Source organism: Typopeltis vanoorti, chromosome 13 (assembly GCF_054136105.1).
Source record: "Typopeltis vanoorti isolate ZY-2024b chromosome 13, IOZ_Tvanoo_1.0, whole genome shotgun sequence".
Taxonomy (NCBI): domain Eukaryota; kingdom Metazoa; phylum Arthropoda; class Arachnida; order Uropygi; family Thelyphonidae; genus Typopeltis; species Typopeltis vanoorti.
Window position 1 is genome coordinate 7677793 of NC_143561.1, and position 25183 is coordinate 7702975.

Consider the following 25183-nt stretch of genomic DNA (forward strand, 5'->3'; position numbering starts at 1 on the left):
AGATTGACCTGACAACGGGAATTGAACTTGGAAAAAATCATAGGCTTCACTACAACACCCTTTTTAACACCATTTTGTTTTTTCTGACATGGCTCACAAAGGTGAATGTACAGTTCAGTGTCATGATGAGTAATGTTCTTGTACTTGTGTAAGATTTTCTTTCCACATTCTGTCACATGGCCAATGGCCAGATGAGCTACATAAAGTACATTAAATAACTCAGAATCTGTGACGTAAAACTGGATTTCACTGACTCCTCCTTTAACAGGATAAATCAACTTACTTTTGATTTCTCTGACCATCACATCATAGCGATTCAGCAGCCAAAAGTCATGTGGTATCTTCTTAGAAGCCATCTTAGCATTTTTCACGTCGTTCATAACTTTTGGTAGGTATTGAATGTTGAAAAACGAGTTGCCCTGGTGTGTACCACCTTAACCCAGTCCTGAAGATACTTTCAGGCGCAAACTTTGTTTGCTCACACTTGGATAAAGGATTAAACTAAATTTATTATATTTTGGTAGGTAGTTTCGGTTAAAAAACGCTGTTTTTAGCAGCATTGACTCAAACTTTAGATAGTTCTTCGTAGAATCATCGTTGCATGTCAACATGCCGTGATTCATGCCAGACAATGTAGCTTGCTTATCCTTTTTTTGTGCAGCAGGGCCAAATTGAAATCGCGTGTTTTTTTACTGCTGAGCAAAGCCAGCAGTGCAAATGACGGAAGTGCTCTGGCTCTCTGTTTGAGGCAAGCGTGGAAAGTTACGTGACTCGCCTTGCGACATTAAGCATCACTGTCAGGAGTATTTTATACTTTGCCGATTTGCCTTTTGGCATTCTATAGAATGCCTAGGAAATGTGTGAAAATCTAAGCATTTCATACTTTGGCATCCCACTTTCGGCATTCTGTAGAATGCTTAGGCATTCTATACAATGCCTAATTTCACACTTTTCCAATAACAGATATGCTAACCACTTTGTCAACTGGATCGTTGTATCAGTGTATAAGGTTATGTACTTGGAATGAAAAGATTACAAGATGTTCATTATATTGGTGATGATGATATAGAAGTCATTAATAAAACAGGGATATGGGGGAAGTAGTAGTAGATCTGGAGTATGGCATTCAAGGGACATGTTGTTACAGTGGTAAAATAGCATTCTGGATATTGAAAAGCATACTGTTACTAGTAGACATAAGGAAGCTCTCTCTCTACAAGGTTTTGATCCAACCACACCTGGTCAGACCATAACCTTATAAAGAGGGATAACAGCTTCCTGTGCCAGATTTGGTTGCTGGATTTCCTGATGATGAGATGGAGGGGACCCAGAGATAATTGCTTCCTGTCAGAATAGACTAAAGATACGTGGGTTTCAGATGTTAATTGATAAGTGACAAAAGAGGATATATGATAAAAATAGAAGTCAGAGCAGTTAAGAATAATGGATAACTCCTTAACGTTCCATAAGAAGATGTGAGGACTAGATTTTTTACTTTGAGATAGATAGATAGGTTACCAAATGTGATGACTTGTACATCAGTGAATAAGTTTAAGGATATGATATGATATATGCGATTCACAAGATTACAGGTATTGTGTGAATAACAGTGTTGATGGACCTCCCATGACGAGTCTTCAGATTCCATGGAGATACCTTGATAATAATAACGATATCAAGTAAAAATTTAAGAGTAGTAGATCTTATAACTTGAGTTGTTGCATGGCTCAAAACGATTGGTGTGGTTGAGCATAGAATTTTTTGGCATTGCAAATATTTTACTTCTGCAATAAATTATAACCATATAAATTATAAAATTAATATATGAACTTTGTCTTTTCAGCCTTGGGTTGTGGACTTTTAAATAGGTAAGCAAAATTATGTTGGTTCTTTTTAATGTAATTCAGAGTACTATACTAGTCAGTGTAATGCATTTTTAATTTTATGATTATAATAAAATGAAAATATGAAGAAAATTTGTAAAATTTAATATAATAATACAGTACTGATAACATTTTTAATGACCTCCGCTTTAATGCCTTTTCATTTCTTGGAAATGAATAACTAAAAGAATACCTATTTCTAAAGGAAATAGGTATTCTTTTAGCCCTGATTTTTGGAAATCAGCAGTCTCTGCCTTTTCAATAACAATAGTAGCGCCTCCGTAGCACAATTGGAAGAACGACAGTACATTGCGCCATTCGATTGGAAAAGGCCTAAGTTCGATTCTCGTCATGACGGGGTATATGTACTTTTTCAATCGAAGGTGAGTTAGCTGATCTCATACGGAGGAAGCAGGGTTTTTTCTCCCAGAAATTCAGGTTTTTCATCCTGCATACAGACAAATCGGCCCTTCAGAACACTCGCAGTTTACAGACAAAAAATACTAGCTGTGGTGGTGGGCAGTAGATGGCACTGATGTAGATGATCGGTGTAGTGGTGGATACTGAGAGTTGTGCAATAGGTGTCCTCCCGCAAAGAGTCCTCAGACTCCTTGGAGGTGTCACGAATAATAATAACAGTAATATAACTGAGGCTGAATGCATTCTCATTGCGTGTCAAGATCATATCTAAGATCAGCTAACTCTGGAATCGTTGGGGAAAAAAAAGCCTATTAACATGTTCATGTCAGGACAATTGGAAATCTATTGACGCCACCTTGACCTTATAGCAAGGTGACAGGAAACGCTTCACTTTCCCACAATTTCATGTTTGCGTATTGGAAGATGTGCCACATATCGTGACAGGTACTTCGATTATAACCAAATATGTTGCGGGGGAACGAATGCGTTTGTTTTAGAGCGTATTAGAAAACAATAATTATGAGTATGATGAATTTGGTTGGTGTAATTCAATTTCTAAAGGATATTCAAAGATATGCAAACCATCATTAATGAGCCATGTGAGAATGGCAAATATAAGGAAGAGAAAGAACAGATATACATAGAAATATGTTCATTACTGGCAAATGAATTATTAATAATTTACATATGTGATATCATATGCATGTGTCCTGTAAGGTAATGGGTTGAGCGAATTATGTGAATCCTATAAACTGTATAAACATACATATTTGCATTGTCATCATCTATTTCCTGATATGTACCACAGCACTGTATAAATAAGTTTAAATAATTCTTAATCTCCTGTCAGCAATTTTCTTCCAAATTTGCCGGCAAAGGTTGGTCGATTGGTAGAGCCTCTGCTACTAATGGCTCAGTTAAGTAAGTTTGAGCGCGGTTAGTAGTTGGAAGGGGGCCAATCGTTCGATGCTGTCGGCACACTCTCCCTCGATGAGTCTTTGGACTCCCTGGAGGTGTCAAAATAATAATAATAATAGTCTGTTAATTAGTCTATTAATAATTCACTCCAATATTGTTGTTTCTAACATTTCATGCTTCTAAGGCACTTTTGACTGAATCAATCTACCAAGCCCTTGGTCTTCCTCAGAGTTTCTTTCCTGTGATCATAACATCAAACATCTGCATTGTTAATGGGCTTTCCTCACCCATTCTATTTAAGTGGCCATATCAACTTAGATTAACTCTGCTCACACATTCTTGAATGCTAACAATGTCAAGTTCCTTTCTAATATCTTTGTTTTTAATGTGATTCTGCCATCAGTGCCATTCCAATCACTCCTAGTTTTTCTCAGAACTCTCATATTTCTAGTCTCTAATCTTTGATTATGTGCTTTATTTCTAATCCATCTGTCAGATCCATAACTTAAAGCTGGTTTGAACACCGTCTTGTATACTGCTAGTTTAGTGTTTTGGCTAATTTCTCACTTATTCCATATAAATTTATTCAGCTGGCTACCCACCATACCAGCTTCGCTTATTCTGTTGTAATGTGCCTCTTTGTCTTACCCCTGATTTTACATCAAACTATCTTCTTGTATTTCTTTAAATTCTGACTGCTGACTTACAACTTAAATATACTCTATATTCCTCTGTATAATTCCATTTATCCCATATAATTGTAATGTTTTGAAAAGCTTTTTACTAGGCACCTTGTCATATGCCTTTTCTAGATCTACAATGAAAATGCAGATAATTGTCATGTTCCCATAACTGTTGACATAAAATGAAAATCTGATCTTGACGACCTCTGTTTGGCCTGAACCCAGCTTATTCTTCTCCAAGATACTCTTCTACAATTTTTCTCAACCTCTTTTCAAGTATGTTTGCTAAATCTTACCTGGAACATTTATTAGATGAATTTCTCTGTAATTCTCACATTCAGCTTTATTCTCTTTTTTACAGATATGAGATCTCTACTCAAATCATCTGGAATTCAGCATTCTGATCAGGCCTCTTAATTATGTAGTTTAGCCACTACAAAACTTTTATACCTCCATGTTTAACAATTGCCTTTCCACATTTCAAGTTTTTGATGGTTTTTTCTACCTTAAGTATTGATATATATATATATATATGTAGAAAGTATTTTACCTTGGGTATAATAAATGTTAAGAATACCAAGCAATTTTTAAACCTGGTTTTACTCCATTTCCCAAGTAAGCAAACAGACAAATAAGTCAAGTTTGCGCCTGCAAGTGATGCAAGTCTAGCTGATCCTACAGGTAGTGCAAGACCAAGGCAACTCGTGGTAAAGGTGGCATGAGCTCTGATCACTAATCTTTATATTTACCCTTAATGCCAAAACACATCTCCAAGAAGGAGATGCATGATGTTTTGTATTAAAGGCAAGAGGCCACTACCCAGACCGGTTTCGACCTTTATTGAGGTCTCATCAGTGGGAGCTAGGCTAGAAATACCAAGATTTAGTAATACAGAGCTCATAAGTATTTTACCAGAACAAGTTGCCATAAGGTGTTTTAACCTTATTAAATAAAAATCTCTGGAGGAGATATAAATGTAGAAAGTATTTTACCTTGGGTATAATAAATGTTAAGAATACCAAGCTTGCACTACCTGTAGGATCAGCTAGACTTGCATCACTTGCAGGCGCAAACTTGACTTATTTGTCTGTTTGCTTACTTGGGAAATGGAGTAAAACCAGGTTTAAAAATTGCTTGGTATTCTTAACATTTATTATTATTATTATTATTACGGGTATCTCCATGGAGTCAGTAGACTCATCGCGGGAGACCCAAACTAGCAAAACAATATCTGTCATATCTCTTCTTGAATTCATTTACAGACGAAGAGCTCACAACTAAGTCAGGCAATGAATTCCACTCATTCACCACCCTCCAGGCAAAAAACCTTGTTCTGACACCTTTGTTAACCACACTCTTCTTTAATTTCCAGAGATGACCTCTTGTTCTTCCATCACTATCACACAGCTGAAACATTTCCCCTGCATCAATCCTATAAAAACCTTTTAGTAATTTGAATGTTTCTATCATATCCCCTCTTCTTCGCCTATCAGCCAATCTCTGCAATCCACAAGCTCTCAATCTATCAATGTAGGGAGCATTTTTTATATCACTCACCAACTTGGTCACTCTTCTCTGAACCCTCTCCACAGCCTCCTCATCTCCAAGGAATCCAGGTGACCAGACCTGAGCACAGTAATCCAAATGTGGAAGTATCAATGCTTTATAAAGGGGAACAATAACCTCTTTATCTCTGGATGTCAGTGTGTTCCTCAACAACCAAGTAATCCTATGTGCAATCTTGGACACCTTAGCAATGTGTCCTCTGAACTTCATCTCCCTATCTACCAATACCCCTAAGTCCCTAGCCTCATCAATCTCTTGGAGTACCTTTCCATCGATGTAGTACACAGCTGGTAATCTTTTAATCCCAAAATGCATGACTTTACACTTTTCCACATTGAACTGACATCCATTTTCTTTTGCCCATTTTACCAGCTTATTTAAATCCTCCTGCAAACTTTCAACATCAGCTTGATTTTTTATTGCACTACACAACTTTGCATCATCAGCAAACAACTGAATATCTCCCTTTAAGCCGTTTCCTATATCATTTATATACAAATTAAACAACATTGGCCCAAGCACAGAGCCCTGAGGTACACCACTGGTCACCTGCCTCATTCTGGACTCGGCTCCTCCATACACCACCTTATGGTATCTCTCCCTGAGCCATTCTCCTATCCATATCACTAATTTAATATCCATTCCCATCTGCCATTATACCCAAGGTAAAATACTTTCTACATTTATATCTCCTCAAGAGATTTTTATTTAATAAGGTTAAAACACCTTATGGCAACTTGTTCTGGTAAAATACTTATGAGCTCTGTATTACTAAATCTTGGTATTTCTAGCCTAGCTCCCACTGATGAGACCTCAATAAAGGTCGAAACCGGTCTGGGTAGTGGCGTCTTGCCTTTAATACAAAACATCATGCATCTCCTTCTTGGAGATGTGTTTTGGCATTAAGGGTAAATATAAAGATTAGTGATCAGAGCTCATGCCATCTTTACCACGAGTTGCCTTGGTCTTGCACTACCTGTAGGATCAGCTAGACTTGCATCACTTGCAGGCGCAAACTTGACTTATTTGTCTGTTTGCTTACTTGGGAAATGGAGTAAAACCAGGCTTAAAAATTGCTTGGTATTCTTAACATATATATATATATATATATATATCATGCTTTATCAAACAAATTTATAATTTCAAAATTATTTTTATTTTTCAACATAATCTCCCTTAAGACTAATAAATTTATTCCAGCGATGCTCCAGTGCCATTATCCTGCCCATGTAGTGGTTCTCAGTAAGATCTGCAAAATACCCCTCTACAGCTGCAATCACCTCTTGATTCAAAGAAAAACACTGACCAGTGAGGAAGAGTTTATTTTGGGAAGAGATAGAAGTCAAAGGGAGCCAAATCTTGGGAATAGGGGTGAATGTTCCAACAATTCATAGTGCAGATCCCTTAATTTTCCCATTGCCAAAACAACTTTTTTTGGGCAGGTGCATTGTCCTGATGAAAGATGATTTTTTTCTTCTGTAAACTGGGTCTTTTGTCATGAATTTTTTCGTCTAGTCTGGTTAAAAGATCAGCATAATATTCCCTGGTTGTTGTTTTACCCTTTTCAAGATAATTAATAAACAAAATCCCTTTAGCATACCGAAACACCGATGCCACGACCTTTCTTGTTGATGGAACCGACTTTTTTCTTCTTTGGTGCTGAGCTGGTTGTTTAGCTTCTTTAAAAGAAGCTGCTGTTTGGATTCTGATGTGTAATGGTGAATCCACGTCTCATCCATAGTAAAAAATTGATGTACAAAATTTTATTCTTGTTAAAATGCTCCAACCACTGCTCAGAGATTTTAATGTGAGTGCATTTTTGATCTGTTGTGAGCAAGCGCAGCACCCATCTTGCGCAAAGCTTTTTCATTTGCAATTCTTCATGCAAAATTTATCCTACACATTCTTTTGAAATGCCTATAGTCTCAGCAATTTCACGCACTTTGACTTGCCAGTCATCCAATACCATATTGTTCACTTGATCAATGATTTCTGGTGTTGTTACACTTTTTGGATGTCCTTCACATGGATCATCTTTAAGGCTGGTAAGCCACGTTTAAACACTGCAACCCATTTCTTAATTGTCGAAAACGAAGGAGAAGAGTGCCCATGAAAGTTTATGAACTCTGAACTTCGAATGAATTTCTTTTGGCATTAAATCTTCTTTTACAAAGAATTTTATAACTGCAAGATACTCAATTTTATCCATTTCAAGGAATACAGACAACACTTTTGCTTCAGACAGCTGTATAAAACAAACTACTTGATAGAATGACCTGCAATTTCACATGGATTAGGAGTACCCCTTTTATGATTTCACTGGCTTTTTACTCAATTTTTAGGGCATGACTAATGTTTTTAAGACATCGATACATGGAGAATATAAGGAAGGAATAATTTTGGACATACCTTTGTAGGATGTTCCTGGTTGTCTTCTTTTGGAGTATTATCAGGCATATTATTATTATTACAGGCAACTCCAAGGCGTCAATAGACTCATCGAGAGGAGTCTGTTGACTTCTCTCGATGTCAGGAGGCCCTAACATCATGTCAAGAACAACTATTCGACATTCACACAGTATCTATCATACCTCGCCTTGAACTCATTCACAGTCATGGCATCCACAACAGACTCTGGCAGCATATTTCACTCATTCACCACTCTCCAAGTAAAAAACCTAGCTCTAACACCCTTGCTAACCACAGTCTTGCCCAGCTTCCATGTATGGACCCAGTCCTATTCTCAATCATATCACCCCTTTTCCGCCTATCAACCAATTTCTGCAACCCACAAATCTTCAACCTCTTCTCATAAGGTTCATTCCATAGTCCTGCTATCATCTTGGTCACTCGTCTCTGGATCCTCTCCACCTCCTTCCCATCAAGAAGAAACCCTGGCACCCATATCTGGACACAGTAGTCTAGATGGGGTCTTATCAAGGCTCGATACAGAGGAACAATAACTTGTTTGTCTCTGCTTGTTAAAGTATTTTTCAGCAACCAAGTGATTTGATGAGCTGATTTAGTCACTTTTGCGATGTGCCCCCTAAACATCAACTCCCTACTGCTGAAGTATGACTGAAAGGAAACGGGGGGGGGGGGAATTGAAAGATGTGGGAGAATTATGGATAAGACAAAGGTATGTGAACTTAAAACCCACATTTCAAGGGTGGACTGTGAACTCTTTTGGAAAAAGGTGAAAGATAGAATTTTTTTTTCGGGAAAGGGAAGGATAGAATATGATGAAACAAGATTAGGGGCGTAACAGGGTGCGAGCTGTTTCGACTGAGTGTCATCTTCGGAGCTTGTGGATGAAAAATACTAACGTATAATATTTTTATTGTAAAATTTTCGGCCAAATTTCATAGCCATTGTCAATACATTTATAGGAAAACTTGAAAAAGAACAGTTTAATTGAAAGCACGTGATATTATGTGCAATATCGGCTGCAAGAGAATAGCTCTATCTGCATTAATAGATATTCAAAATAAATTACAATAAATTTATTTAATTAATTAATTATTTTAAATTATGAATAATATTTAATTACAATTATGGAACACATGAATATTGAGTTGGTTAATATAACTTCCCAAAATTTAAGAAGGTTTTAGGCAATGTTTTTGTTCAGATTCAGGTTGTGAATGTGTGCTTCATAGCTTTCTTTGTATAAAATTTCAAAATATTTATCTAATCTTCTTTCCTACAATTACTGGAAATTCTGCTTCCTTCATAAAAAACTTAACAGATTTTAAGAATAAAATTTCAGGATGATTATTCTTACAACCAGATCTTCTAGTTAGTTTTGATGTAGTCTCACTCTTTACAAATATACCGCTGACAGATATGATTGATTTGCTTTAGTAAGACTTTCCTCCAGATATTGTAAAATTATTTGACTTCGTAATTAATTCAGGGGTTACTTTAGATGCCAGAACAAACTATATAAACAGCTATGGGGTTTCCTCTTTCTCCAATTCTAGCCAGTTTTGTTCTACAAATTCTCTTTTAAACAAAGAACTGTTTATTATCAAAACTACCTTTAGTGCAAATGGTTATAATGTACAAACTCAAAAAAATAATCAATAATCATGGTCGTCATCATAACCCTCCTCAAAAAGAAATTACCAGAATTTGTATGCTATATGTTAGTGACCTTCTGAAAAAATAGCAAGATTACTTCATCAGATTAATGTACAAGTTGCTTTCTGTCCATTTCGCAAACTTAATAATTTCTTATCTCACCAAAAGACAAATTTCCTCCTCTATCTTATCCTGAAGTTCATAGAATCCCCTGCTCTTGTGGTTTATGTTATTATGGACAAACTGGTTGATCTGCACAAATCCGTCTGGAAGAACATCAGGAGTAGATAATAGATTTTGGATAAGAAAATCAGTAAAGTGTAGGCTTATTTTGAAGGTCTTGGATCCAATTTTGTGATTATTTATATAATTTTATTTAAATGTATATAATGTTTTAGTATCATTAAATGTATATAATTTTCATTTGTCCTTGAGGCAGTGATTTTTTCTGAATTCTAAAAGAAATAGAGTTAAAAGTCATTTCACCAATCGGAATGAACTCTTGTGTAATTACTTAACACTCAATGTAAAAAAACAATCTCTTTACAGAAATAAAAAAATGAATAAAAATTAACAATTAAAATTAAAAGTCATTGCACCAATTAGAATTGAACTCTTCTGTAAATATTAAACACTCAGTGTAAAACCATCTCTTTACAGAGAAGGAAAATGATAATAAATAACAATGGCGCAGCTGATAGATATTTTAAAATAGCTGGAACAGCTGAGTAGTCAATAATAATAAAATAAACAACCCGAAGCTGAACAAAAACGATTGCCTAAAACTTTTAAGTTTTGGGAAGTTATATTAACCAATACTCACGATACGTGTTCCATAACTGTAATTAAATATTGTTTATAATTTAAAAATAATTAACTAAATTAATTTATTGTAATTTATTTTGACTATCTATTAATGCAGATGGAGCTATTCTCCTGCAGCTGATGTTGCACATAATATCACGTGCTTTCAATTAAATTGTTCTTTTTTTTTGACTTTTCCTATAACTGTATTGACAATAGCTATGAAACTTAGCCAAAAAGTTTACATTAAAAATATTAAACATAACTGTTTCTGGTATTAATATTTTATAATGAGTTGTTACCAGGTTAACAATGAAGAAATTATTCTTAGAATCGGAGGGAGGAGGGGTAGAACAAGATGCCATTCCTGGAAATTATAAGGAAGGTGTGAGTAATGGAGTGAAGAGCAGCTTCTTTACATGGAGGGTGGAATACTTTGTCGAGAGAATTGTGAATGCTGACCCACTGAATGAGCTTAAAGCATGGTTTGATGAACTTTGTGTGTGATAGCATATACATCTTGCAGTGTCTTTGAATCTATGAAGGTCTGATAATACTAAAAATAGAAGTCTCTGTAGTTTGCAGCAAGTCACTTGTTTCAGTAATATTGCAAAATATATGGAAATTACTGCATAGTATAAGGACATACATATATAACATTTTTTGCAAATGTGCAAATGCATTTGTTAGAACACAGAGTATTGTAAGTACAGAATATTGTAAGTTAAGTAACTCGCATGATATTAAGACTGAAAAGCCCAGCATAACTAGTCTGTACTCAGAAATGAAAGTTTTTAAATTAGTGAACTACTCACAGATGGGAATCAATTTTTTCCCTCCCTCCTCTGATTGAGAGAGAGTAGGAGTGAGTGAGTGGTGGGAAGATTAGTATTTTAATTTGTACAAAAACAATGCATGCAATTACAAGAGTAACTTTTTCCTCTTTGCTACAAATTACTTTGACATGTGCCTGTCATTATTATTATTATCATCCGGATCTCCACGGAGTCCAATGAAGTCAAATGCATTCACTTTTCCTACACTTGGTGCACATTCAGGCAGTGCATTCCAATCATCTATCACTCTTTGCCTAAGAAACCTGCTCTTGGCCCTTGTTTGTATCCTCCTTATACAGTTTCCAGTAATTCTATGAAAAATCTCATCCACATTAATCCGGTAATAACTCCTTACCAACTTCTATGTCTTGAACATGCTCTCCTCCCTTTCTTGCTATCCACTAGATTGCAAATTGCATTCCCTCAATCTGTCTTCATATTCAAGATTTCAAAGATCAGCAACCACCTAGTCAGTTATGTTGGAGCCTTTTCCAACGTATCTTCATCTTTACATAGTGTGATTAGAGCTTTATTACAATGATATCATAAAATCCTTACTCCTACATGTCAGTGTTCTCTACATCATTGCCATAATATTCTGTTGTCCTCAGAATTTTAGCAAAATTGTCATTGAAATTTCAGATCACTATTTACTAACACTCTCAGATCCTTCATTTCCTCAACCACTTCTAAGATATCACCACCAATTGGTGGTGATATCTCTGGTTTGAAAATTTGGGAAACATCTGTTTCTGAAATTTTCAAACCTTATACTTTTGTTACATTGTACTGGTATTATACATAAACCTACAAAAAACAAAAACAATGATAACCTCAAAATCAGACATTGAATTCTTAAAGATACAAATTGGCAATAAGCAAATTGAGAATGTAAAGAAGTTCACTTATCTAGGAAGCACGTTGAGTCAAGATGGTCGTTCAAAAACCGACCTTAAATACCGAATTGCTAAGGCAACCGTAGCCCTACAGAAGTTAAAATCATTGTGGGGAGATAACAGAATAGCAATCGCAACCAGACCAAGACTAATTGACACCTTGGTGGATTCTGTCCTTTTGTATGGTTGTGAGGCCTGGAGTTTATTGAAGGAAGATGAGAGGAGACTCCTGTCTTTCGAAATGAAAACTTACAGAAGACTTTTGAGAATTCCCTATACCACTCATGAAACCAATGAAAATGTCCGAAAACTGATTGACTCAATAGATGGGAGAAAAAGGGAAAATATTCTGACAGTCATCAGAAGAAGACAGATGAAATGGTTCGGACATGTGGAGAGGGCTAATGGCATTCCAAAGCAAACCCTAGAAGGAATCGTTCCGGGATCAAGGGTTATGGGTCGACCTCGATTAAAATGGACTGATAACATCAAAAAATGGACAAATTCCTCCCTTTCTCAACTGGTATCAAGAACAAGAGACCGAGACGACTGGAGGAGGCTAGCAAAGAGTATCACCTACCAGCTATGAATGACCCAATGGTTCATTTAGGACTATGGGAGAAGAAGACTGGTAGCCCAACTCATTTGCCCATTCATCCACTGTTCAAATCTACTTGCAAGACTACCACATCTGGTCTGCTCCTCATAGTTCTTCCTAACTTTGCATCATCTACAAACAGCGACATATCACCACTGAAGCTCTTCTCAATATTATTTACATACAAATTAAACAGCAACAGTCCCAAAATGGATCCTTTGGTCACACCACTAGTGATCTTCTGGGATGCCCCCCCCCTTCCACCATACCCAATTTGCTGATACCTATCAAATAGCCAATCTCCAATCCAGTACACTATTCTACTGTCTAACCCCATCTGTTCCAATTTAATTACCAGCTTGTCATGTGGTAATCTGTCGAAGGCTTTGACAAAATCTGAATATACCACTGTCACTCCAATTCTGAATCCTGTCCTTGCTAGTTTCTCTAACACCTTGATCATAGTTCAAGACAAACAGATCGGCCTGTAATTCAAAGCCTTAGTCTTATTGGCCCTTCTATGAAGTGGAACAATTTTGCCTTCTTTACACCCCTTTGGAACTTGGACCAATCTAAGACTTATGCTAAAGAGGCAGTATACCATTAAGCCCTACAGCCTTATTGACATCAAGTTTACTCAATTGTTCATATACCTCCTGCTCATGCATCATCAGCATCTCCTCCTCCCTCTTCACTACTCACAAGTTCTGCAGGATGTTACTTTCACAAGCAAGAAATACCTTTATGAATTGCTCATTTAACATCTTTTATATCTTCTTCGGCAAAGCATTCTATCATTTTCTCCAACCACTATCATCCTTCCATATTCATTCTTTCCTCTACTGGCTATGTATCAAAACTCCCTAGAATTTCCTTTGGTCTCATGAACTAACTGTTGTTCATACTGCCTTCTTCCAGATTGCATACTTTATCTCTTCATTAATTAATTTCACACCTCCCTATTTGACCTTGGAAATTTATTTAGACATTGCCTCTGCTACACAATTCCTGAACATGTCCCGAGCAGCATCGAACTTCTTTCCATCGAATTCTTCATTCCATGATATAGCTGCAGGCCTCATCTTCTGAGCTTGACATAGTCATCAGCCTTATGGTTTCTCATATCTTCTCATACAAGTCCTCATATGACTGAATTACTATTCAAGTAATCACTTCATGATCACTTTCTCCAACTGGAGAGAGAGAGATTTTACACCTCATTTAGAATGATATCCTCTGATGAGATAATCAAATCCAAAACTCTTAATCCTTGTGTGTCTTCTTTATATACTCAAATTCAATTTGCCCCCAAATGCCATCTTCATTCCAGTCTGTATTCCCATAATTAAAATCATGCATAATGATTACCTTTTTCTTATTATCCAGACCAGTCTCCACATTACCAGATCCATAGGAACACCTAGCTGGATATTTTGTTCTGTTCATTTCCACCTGACACTGTAATGCTTGAAAACCATTGTTTGCTCCTTTCATCTCTATCTTAGATGGGAATAACTCCTCTACTACCATCAACAGCACTCTTCATCCAATCATGTTATACCTATTCCAACAATTATTGCTTGAATATAATCTGTTAATTCTACAGTTTTATTTCCTTTATTTTGAATATTCTGGCATTTGTAAACATATACTAACTTATGCCACTAACTTAGTCACATGCCAAATTCAATTTTTGAATTTCGCATGTGACTCCAGACTGATCAGGCAAGTTCTGACGACAAGTGAGCCTTTCATTAGAACTTTCCTGATCAGTATCTTGTATAGAAGTAGTTTAAGTTCTGTATTTAACTGGCTATGCCAGTTTATTTTATTTGCTTTTGGTAAAACATGATTGGCATGAGTGATGAAGCAAAGCCCTTTATCTAATTCTATCTATAAGTATTTGGCTACTGGTTGCCATGGGATGGGAGTGCCAAACATTAACACCTCACCCTCCAGGGATGCTATCTTGTGAATAGCACTGCAGTGCTCTTATCTGCATTGACATCTATTTGTTATTTTTTTTGAACCATTGTTCTAGTTCCAAGGTCATGTTTTACAGTTTTTTCAGTTGCCAATCTCAATCAGAGGGAGCCTACCATTATTGCATATAGGACTGTTGTGGTGGCAACCATGCATGGAATGTCAGCTGCATAGATGAAGAACAGAGGTAATAACTGGAAGTCCTGCATGACACTTGCTGTGATTTTGTGTTTAGATGATCCAATTCTCTGCAGCTTCTTCACTTAGAGTTTGCAATCGCTGAGTTAAGATTGTAAGTTTGACCAGCCCAGTGGGAATTTGGTCCCCAGGAGTTTGAAAAGAAGTTCATTGAGCCATATTTTTGTTGAATGTTTTGGCAACATCCTGTACCACTGTGTGGTTCTTCCAATTATATTCTGAGCTGATGATTTTCTCATCTCTGAGGACTTCGAATTGTTCATCAGGGATGAGATTTAGTTCTTTAGTGACTTTCTGCAGTTTTGTTACCATAGCCCTCTCAGCTATATTTCCTAGGCAGGAGAGTAGGCTGATTGCGTGATAGTTGTTGTGGACTTATGCTGTTTTTTCCTGGTCTTGGAATTAAGATTTCACTGCTTTTTATTCTATGTTGAGAGGTGGTGATATGTTAATATTGTGTTAATAATAGCAACAATGTTCATTACAGATTTATGTGACAGGCATTTGATGATTTTGTTAGAAATCCAATCTGAGTTTGGTGCTTTCCTATTCTTAAGTTTAGTGATGGTTTTGTGTACCTCAGTTGGATGGAGTTTTCATAGTCTGTGCTTATAAGTATGACATACCTGAGCATATACTTAACTGATGAAGTATAGTTCTGCATGGATGAAGTTTGGACTATGCTGTTTCTCTAGCTGTCAGCAAAACTTCATCTGCATCATGGTAAACTACACCATGGGCTGATGGTAGAGGTTTGTAGTCTGTGCATAAAGATTTGGCTATTTTCCATAAGTGTCTTTTTCCTTTTTGTTGAAGTTTTACCTCCCATTGTTGATTTCAATAGTTTAAGTTATATCAAACTTTATTTGTAGCACTGTTGAGTACTTGGTGTTCTGTGGTATTTGCACCTGGCTTTGTTCTTTTCATGGATGAAATTTTTAATCTCTTCAGAAGTCAGTGAAATTTGTGCATGACACATCTGTGTGGCAACAGTTATCTGCTTTTCCATGCTTGAAATTGAATCATTGATTTTTTTCCCCCTTTGAGTTGATGTTTGGAACTGGGCCAATAGATTTGTGTACAGCAATCATTAATTTGTATAGTCAATGGTTGGGAGCTGATCTGTGATATTTTTGTGTCGTGAGCCCAGTTGGAGTAAAACTGGGTTGTGGTCAGAGCTGAGGTTGTCCATTGAACTTCTTTGGTATTAGTGCACAATAATTTGTAGTAATCAGTATATCAAGGCCATCAGGAATTTCTGCCACAGCTGTTGAGGGTTCTGCCATTTCAGTTTGTAATTCCACTGTTCCAGGCTGTGTGCTTAGCAATCAGGTCTTCTGCTACTAACACTACTTAGTTTGGTCCAGAATGTCAGTTAAGTTTGCTTTCAGTAACTGTTTACTTGGAGAGTTATATACCTCCAAATCAAAAAATTAGAATAATCAAAGAAAATGTGTTGAATGATTTGCACTTCTAATTTATTGCATAGAAAATAATTATCAAATATGAATTTGCATCATCTAAATTATATAACCATGTGAACACACAAAAATGTAATATTCATTATAAGAAAACTGTTATTTGAAAGCATTCACAAAATTAGAATAATATTTAACGTGGTTCAAAATATTGGAATATTCCAAATTTTTTCAGTTGGTTTTGAAGAGAGCATAGAAATTGCATATATTTGAAACAGTAGCTGGACTGACTTGTGTGCGAAGAATCATTTGCACTTGGATTTCAGTTAATTATTTGTTAAACATGGGTCGAACGAGGGACATATCGGAAGCTAAGAATTTTCGTATGGTGTCTCTACACACAGAAGGCCAAACTCAACAGTTTATAGCTAAGAAATTGAAATGCTCTGAAGCAAGCAAGCATGAACAGAGTATTGTGCCATGTTCTAATAACCGGAGTTTTCAAAATAATTACTGCAATAGTGGTTGAAAGGTAATAACTATATCAAGAGATGAGAAGAGATTGAAGAATATTGTGAAGAAAAACTGTTTCTGAAGTGTAAGGTATTTTCACAGAGGATGGAAAAAACTAGATGTGAATGTACCTAAATCTACAACGTTGAGATGACTTCACAAATTGGTTTTTAAAGCACATGTGCCTAAGACGAAGCCATTTAGGCAGCTCGAGTGCAATGATGTAAGTAAAGACTGTTGTGGGGTCAAGAGGACTGGAAAAAAGGTACTTTTTAGTGATGAAAATATGTTTTGTGTGACCCATGGTCATCAAGTGATACTTATTTGGTCTATTAAGCAAGAAGCATTTAATAAAAAATGCATGAAACATTCAGTGAAATTTGCAACCTCTGTCATGATGTGAGGCTTGTATGACTGCAGAGGTTCCAGATAGGCTGTGTATTGTGTATGAAAGAATCAATTCTAAAGTGTACCAAGAAATTCTTGTGAGCACTTTATGTTACCTGCATCGAAAGATTTATGTGATGATTTCCGTTTTCAGCAAGATTCAGCTTCTTGTCACACTCTCAAGACCACTACTAGATGGCTCGAAGAAAGGCAAATTCTAATTCCTTGGCTAGAAAACTCACCAGATTTAAATACCATTGAGAATTTGTGAAAATTATGAAGAAACTGCTTCAAGAAGTTACCCCAAGAGACAAAAATGAACTTGTTTCTAGTCTGTAGACCATTTTATGTTGATCCATTTTTTTAGGTGATCCAAATATATTTTGGAAAATTATGGAGACAACTACTGTGTTTGAGTAAAACTTTAGTTTAATATAAACTGAAGTTTATAAACTATAAATGAACATTTTATGTTGACCGCATACCCGAAAGATTGGTTGATCAGCCTATAATACATTAGTACTGTGTATGGGTAGTAGGTTAGGAACTTGTTCACATTTGATTTAAATGACTGCATATTGTATTCCTTGGGGAACACAACAGGGGAAGACTGTTGCACAGTACAGCAGTTACAGTGATGAAGGAGGAGGAAGAAAAGAAACTTGTTCTGTGGGTTTCACGGTGCACTGAAGGGATGTTGAGCAGCAGCTGCACGTGTTCCAACGTGCTTAGTACTAAATGGGGGAATTATTGATGCTATTTCAGATGAACATTTCCCATGGAAATATTTGTAGAATACACATATTGCAGAAAACAAACATCTATGCGAAAGTGGGGAGAGTGTGTTGGTAAGGGATGGATCATTAATAAGTCCAATTGCGCTCCTCTGTATCAAGTAAAGCATTTTGAGGGAACTTTTGGGGGTCGGTCCCACTCCATATGGGCATGTATTGTTAAAAAAACAAACTGTGAACTGCTAGTAAATAATATGCCCAACCATTTACAAATGGTCATAAAAGCTAAAGGGGATGCAACTAAGTATTAATTATCAAGTTTTTTTGTGCATACTAATTTTTGTGCATTTATTTTCACATTATTCTAATACTTGGAGCCACTTTAAAAATTTTGTGAATGTTTTCAAATAACAGTTTTTTATCATTTATATTACATTTTTATGTGCTTACATAGTTATATAATCTTCAAAGCATAGATTTTACTTTGATTACCTTGATGGACCTGTGATTTCAGTCAGGATTTCTCCATGACTGCATGTTGTAAAGAGTCCAACTATTCCTGTCGCGAACCTTTCTCCTCCATTTTCTTCCAACTTTCTTAATCATTGGGTCTTCCCACCTTAAGGCTGGTCTTCCAGGTTTCCTTTTGGTATCTCTCGGATACCAGTTTGTAACTCTGACTGTCCATCTGTTGTCTCTCATTCTGGCGAGATGTCCTGCCCATCTTCTTTTGCTGTTGTAGATTGTTTTTATTATATCTGTGAGTCCAGACTTCTTCCTGATTTCTGTGTGTCTCACGTGGTCTATTTTGTTTATATTGCACATTCTTCTTTCTACTGCACGTTGAGTTGTTATTAAGCTTTCTTCTTCTTTTAAAGTTGTGTTCGATGTTTCACTGCCATAAGTTAATGCTGGTAAGATGTGACTATTGAAAAGATGGACTCTTATTTCTATATCTATGTTTTGGTTGGTAATTGTTGATTTTATTTTGTTGAAGGCTATCCAAGCAGCACTTTTTCTCCTTGCTATTTCATTTGATATATCATTATTCATTTTTATGGACTGGCCGAGGTAGATGTATTCTTCAACTTTTTCAGTGGTGTGAGATTCTAGAGTGATTGTATGATCTTTACAGTATTTGTTTTTCATCTATCTTGTTTTGTCTGGGTGTATTTCCAATCCAATTTTTTGGCATTTTTGGCTTATGTTATTCAGCATTGATTCTAAAAGTTTGGGTGAGTGAGATATTAATACCACATCATCAGCGAATAATAGAATATTTAATATTTCACCATCAATGTTTATTCCATCTTTCATGTCAATTTTTCAAATGATGCTGTCCAGTGCAGATGTGAGGAGATTAGGTGATAAGACATCACCCTGACGTACTCCTCTACTTAAGTTAATTTTAATCGGGTGATTGAAAAGGCTGATATTTGTTGTGCCTTCTTTGTAGATATCTTTTATGAGCTGGATGTATGTTTTTTCTATGCCTTGTTCTATTAAAGCTTGGAATTCTGCATTATGCTCAACAGCGCCAAATGCCTTTTTAAAATCTAAAAAGAAGACAAAGTGGGATCTGGTATTCTCTGAATCTTTCTGTTAGCATTTTGAATGTGATCTATTGTTGAAAAGCCTTTTTTTTTTTAAACCAGCCTGTTCTTTGCAGCTATTTTTGTTGATGGAGGTTTGTATTCGGTTTAAGATGACTCTGGCAAATATTTTATGTGTGTGTGCTAATAGACAGATGGGTCTGTAGTTACTGATGTCTTCTTTATTATCTTTTTTATGCAGAATTATGGTCTTTGATGTTTTCCATTCAGTAGGTACTTTCCTTAATTGTATATATCGGGTAAACCTTTCTGCTAAAGCTTTAAAGCATTGATTGCCGGGAATCTATGCTTTAATCTCGCTGTATAAGCTGTGATTACTTGTTTAGATGAGTAAAGGTTCTCATAAAACGATTTTACTATTTTTTCCATTTCACCTCTATTTGTGTGTCTGTTTCCTTGATTGTCTATGAAGGCTGACAGTAGTGGTCGCTTTAGATTTATTTCTTTTTCTAATTTTTTTAGGCTGCTGCAGAGCCTAGCTACTTCTGCCAATTTTTGTTATTCTATATATGTTATAGTCGTCTTTGATATTCTGCCTCAGTTGTTTACAAATAATTTTATATTCTAGACCAGCGCTTCCCAAACTGTGGGCCGCGGCCCCCTTGGGGGCCGTAGGTTTTGTTGAGGGGGGCCATGAAATAATGAAAACAAATTTAAAATGTTTTAAGACTAAGTAGATTTTTTTTATTTTAAAAGAAACGTATTTAACTTTTATTATTTATTATTTCTTTTTTGTTATTTTTTATATTTTAATGGAAAAATTTACGCATCGCATCGGTGTTGGTTCACAAACTTTGCTTCCTGCGTATTTCGCTTAATGAATATTAGTAAATATTGCTTATTCATATGTTTCATTTCAAAGCAGTGATGAATTGTATTTACTTCGAATGCTCTCCAGGTAAGCTCCAAATCTTCCTGCCCCTTTCATCACGCGTTCGTAATCAGGGACTGTTGATATCGACTTTATATACATATCAAAACTCGTTTTATATTATCACTGTCATCCGAGCTAGTTTTCTGTCACCAATAAAAGTTTCGCATATACTTCACACATGAAAAAAAGCTTAAACAAATTCACGTGGGGAGATAGTAACTCCCTTGCAGTGGTAAACAACACCCCTCTCTAACAGCCACTATACTGAAGAGGCAATAAAAACAAGTACTTTTATTATGCTAGTGAATAAGGTATGAGGAGTCTGTGTAATATATTTCTCAACAATAGTGCAATTAGAGACAACTGGGATAAAAACACACTAATTAATGAATCACATGTCCCCTCATACAGAAACTCTGCTGTATATATAGACAGAAACAAAACCATATGTTGCATGGGCAAACACAGTATCTAACTAAAAACTATTGTTATTATTTAGATGTGTGTGAGTTCGATTTCCCAAGGCAGCAATAAAATTCAACCGAACGTGTTAAAATTCGTAAAAGTGTTAAAACTAAGTAATATATATATATATAATGAATGTTATGGCAGTTTCACATATGGAATTCGGTTGAAGAAAGTTAGCATTTCAACTCAATTGTCAACTATGCTTTTATCTTTCGGTTGCGCGATCTTTTGTTAATACCGCACCAATCATATGCACGTTTTAATAACCTGCCTTTGCTGTCTGTTTCGCGTTAGGCTTAATTACCTTAAAGGGAGAAAAGTCACAAAAGAGAAAAATGTTCCTGGTCCGGGGATTCCCTTATTCAGGTAATATTCACTAATTTCCTGTTATCAGTCTGTGGTGTGCCAGTATCGGTAAGTGGTGATATTATTTGATCTATTCTATGTTAAAAAATTTAACCCTGAGATGGATAAGCGGCTGATAAAAAAAATAATAAAAAATGCCGCGAACAATCAGAAGATCAGAAATAGACTCAAAAAAAAAAGGACAGTATTTCATATTTTACCAGAACAGCCCGCATCGTCTTCAGAACCAAACGGTAAGAGGCAAAAAAATGTAATATATGCATTTGATTTTTGTAATACTCGCTGTGTATGTTTTGTATTGAATATAAATACAATAAATATTATAATAATATATCTCTCTATTACGTTTTTTTTCGAGGGGGCCGTGAAATATTTTAATTTTTGCAAAGGGGGCCCTGACATCCAGAAGTTTGGGAAGCACTTTTCTAGAAGGTCATTTCCTGTATCTTTCAGTATTCTTCTTTTCTTCAATAGTCCTATTGTTCTTGCTGATGGGCATTCCCTGGTCTTAGGAGGAAGTTCATACGAAGTTCTTTCTTTGTAGTTCATTAATTGATTGTTAAAGTTTGTTAAATCTTCGTCGATGTCATTTTTTAATTTCCAGTCGGTTTCTTCCACATTTTTTTAAAATTCTTTTGGGTTTATCTGTTTTGAGCATTTTTTATGGTTGGACTGTGCTCGTATGCATTCTTAATTTTTTTTGTGTGTGTATTTTGAGGGTAGCTCTTATTGGACGGTGGTCTGAATGAATGTCGCAGTAGGTTTTCCCAAGAACTTCGACATTTTTTATTATTCTTTTGCAATCTGTTAGGATGAAATCAATTTCATTTCTTGTCTCTCCATTTAGAGATTGCCAAGTCCATCTTTTTCCAGTTCTCTTTTTAAAGAAACTATTTATAATGTAGAGCCTTTCTGCTTCTACAAATTCTGCCAGGAGTTCACCTCGTTCGTTTCTTTCCCCTTTCCCCCCATGGTCCAATGTATTTTTCTTCAGTAAATCCTGTATACCAATCTTTGCATTGAAATCTCCACACACTATTGTGTATTGTTGTTTTTTTCAGTAATGTTTCTCGTAGGTATTCATAGATTTACATGATGCTAATTCATATTTGGTAATAATTATGTTCTATTTTGAATTAGAATTGCAAATCATTCAACACATTTTCTTTGATTATTCCAATATTTTGATTCTGAGGTGTATACCGAGTATATTTTCACGGGGCTTGCATTTGCAGTTTGGATCTCTATTCCCATGATTTCTGTGTAGTGGTAAAATTTAAAGTTTCATTGCGTTCTGTATGTTGTGCCTAACAAAGATGGCCATACTCTCTCTCTCTATCTCTCTCCCTTGGCATTGAGACTGTTTTTGGTATAGAGCAGGCCTGCACAACATACGGCCCACAATGCTATTTATTTTGGCTGTCTGCCCGATTGAAATTATTTAAAAGATATATTTCGGTGATTACACCACATTTTTTATTATTCAGTTATACAAAATACTGAAATAATAGTTCCCGACAAGTTTTGTAAATCGTAGGATTTATGAAACTTGTTGGGAATAATAAAAATAGTAAAAAATGTGGTGTAATCACTGAAATATATCTTTTGAACCAATTAGCCACAGAAGTCTACGCCTGAAATTATTTAATCATACAGGGGAATATGAAATTAGATGATTTTTTCCTAGCATTGAATTAAATTTTTACCAAGACTCTGCATGTTTACATTCATGCAATTAATGTTACAATCATGTTTCTTTCAACTCAACAATAAATTTCATTTGGAGTTATTCCCACTGTCGTATTTAATAACAAATTATTACAATTGCTTCGAGGTTTTGTTAATGCTAGTGTCTCTGCAGGGAAATTCAAAGTTACATCTCCGTGATAAAGGCTTGATGTCTACGAATGAGAACGAATTGTATTACACAAAGTTGGCCGTGCCTTTACTGGCTTTGGCAGTGTAGTTGTTGGTTGTAGCTGGAGCAATACATTACATAACTGTTATCATAACCTGCACGAGTGTGAGTTTTTCATCATTAGTTTTTTGTAATTAATATTGTCAATCTCGACACAATGAGCTTAAGTAAAAAGTGTAAAATAGATTCAGAACATCGAGCATTTAGCCCCGAGTGGACAAACAAATATTTTTTTACGTTGTTTAAGGACAGAATAGTGTGCATTGATTGCCGGGAATCTATCGCTGTGCTGAAAGAGTACAATCTGAGACATCATTTTGAATCGAAACATCCTAACCTTGGCAAGTTGGATACAAGTGAAAAGCAAATAAAAGAAGCAAAGTTATTGAAAGTCCTTAGCGGTGAGCAACAAGCCTTTAAAAAAGTGACATCTGCAAATGAAGTTGTCACAATGGTAAGCTTTAAAATATCACAAGAAATAGTTTGTGCTGGCAAATCTTTTACTGAAGGGAGAGTTGATAAAAAAAAAAAAAAAGCATCTGTGATTGCCGTTTCCAAATTTTGTCCTGATAAGAAAAATAATTTTGAAAATATTGGTTTGTCCCGTATGACTGTTCAGCACCGGGTGGCTGATATTGTCGAGGATCTTAAAGATAACCTGCAAAAATCGGCTAGTGAATTTGTTTATTATTCGCTTGCTATGGATGAAAGTACTGACATGAAAGATACTGCGCAGCTTTTAATATATGTAAGAGGCGTTAATAAGAATTTTGAGTTGACAGAGGAGCTTGCTGGTTTGTATTCAATGAAAGGAAGAACAACAGGAAAGGAGATCGCAGAAAATGTAAAGATGTGTGTAACCGAAAAACTATCCTTATATTTCAAGAATTTAGTAGCAGTTTGCACTGGTGATGCCCTATCTATGTGTGGAAAAAATGTTGGTGCTGTAACATTTATTGAACAGTATGCAGGTAAACCATTGACAAAATTTCACTGCCTAATTCATCAGCAGGTGTTATGTTCAAAGGTTTTGCAGTTTAATCATGTGATTAAAGTAGTATTTGTTCTGGTCAACTATATTCGAGCTCAGAGTTTGAAACACATAATGCTTCAGGCATTTCTAGAAGAAAATGATGCCGAGAACAGGGATCTACTGTACACATACACACTGATGTACATTGGTTGAGCTGCGGTAAAGTTTTGTCACGCTTTTTCGCTCTAAAAATTGAACTAGTTGAATTTTTGGAATCTAAGTTTGTTTTTCAATTAATATCTCTTATAAAGGCATTCAAAATGAAATTAAGTTTATTTGAAAATCAATTTGCTAAGGGGAGTATGTCACATTTCTTAACTTGTCGACAGAATATTCCACTAGAATATCATTCAATGGCGGGTGGAAAATATAAGAAGCACATATCACTTCTAAGTGACGAGTTTCAGAAAAGAATGCCATTGAGTAATGAAGACGAAGTCCCCATAAAATTGATCGAGAATCCATTTTCTGTCAAAGCAGGAAATCTACCTGTCGAACTCCAGATGGAAGTTATTGATCTCCAGTGTTCTGAAAACTATCGGGTCAAGCATAGGGAGAGTACTTTACAAGAGTTTTATTCTATTCTGAATCAGGTAAATTTAAAAGTTTGTTGGATACTGCCTACCAGTATGTATTTTGTATGTTTGGGAGAACTTGTGAACAAATATTTTTGGTCATGAACTTGAACAAAACCAAACAGCGTTCATCTTTATGTGATATCAATTTAGAGGCCATATTAAGAATGGCCACTTCAGATATGACACCAAACTTTGATAAAATGTTGGCAACAAAGAAATGCAGTGTGTAACATTGTGACATTTTGAATGTCACAATGTGAATTGCTGAATGTCACTGAAATATCAGTGACATTCAGTCACTGATATTTCACCGAGAATAAGTGTGATATTCTCAGTGAAATTATTAGTAAACTTTGTGTTTATGTTTAAGTGGTTTATATTGAGAAATTTTGCAGTTATATCTGTTTGTAAAT

At 35.7% G+C, this 25183-nt stretch overlaps 1 protein-coding gene across 1 annotated transcript in view; it reads left to right on the forward strand.

The window, feature by feature from the left end:
- LOC150099915 (protein C-mannosyl-transferase DPY19L1-like) overlaps positions 1-25183 on the forward strand; it is a 331158-nt gene that overhangs the window by 23604 nt on the left and 282371 nt on the right. Inside the window, exon 2 of the mRNA XM_090403079.1 lies at positions 1844-1868. Within this exon, the coding sequence (XP_090259205.1) occupies positions 1844-1868 (25 nt within the window). The remainder of the gene's footprint in view (positions 1-1843; positions 1869-25183) is intronic.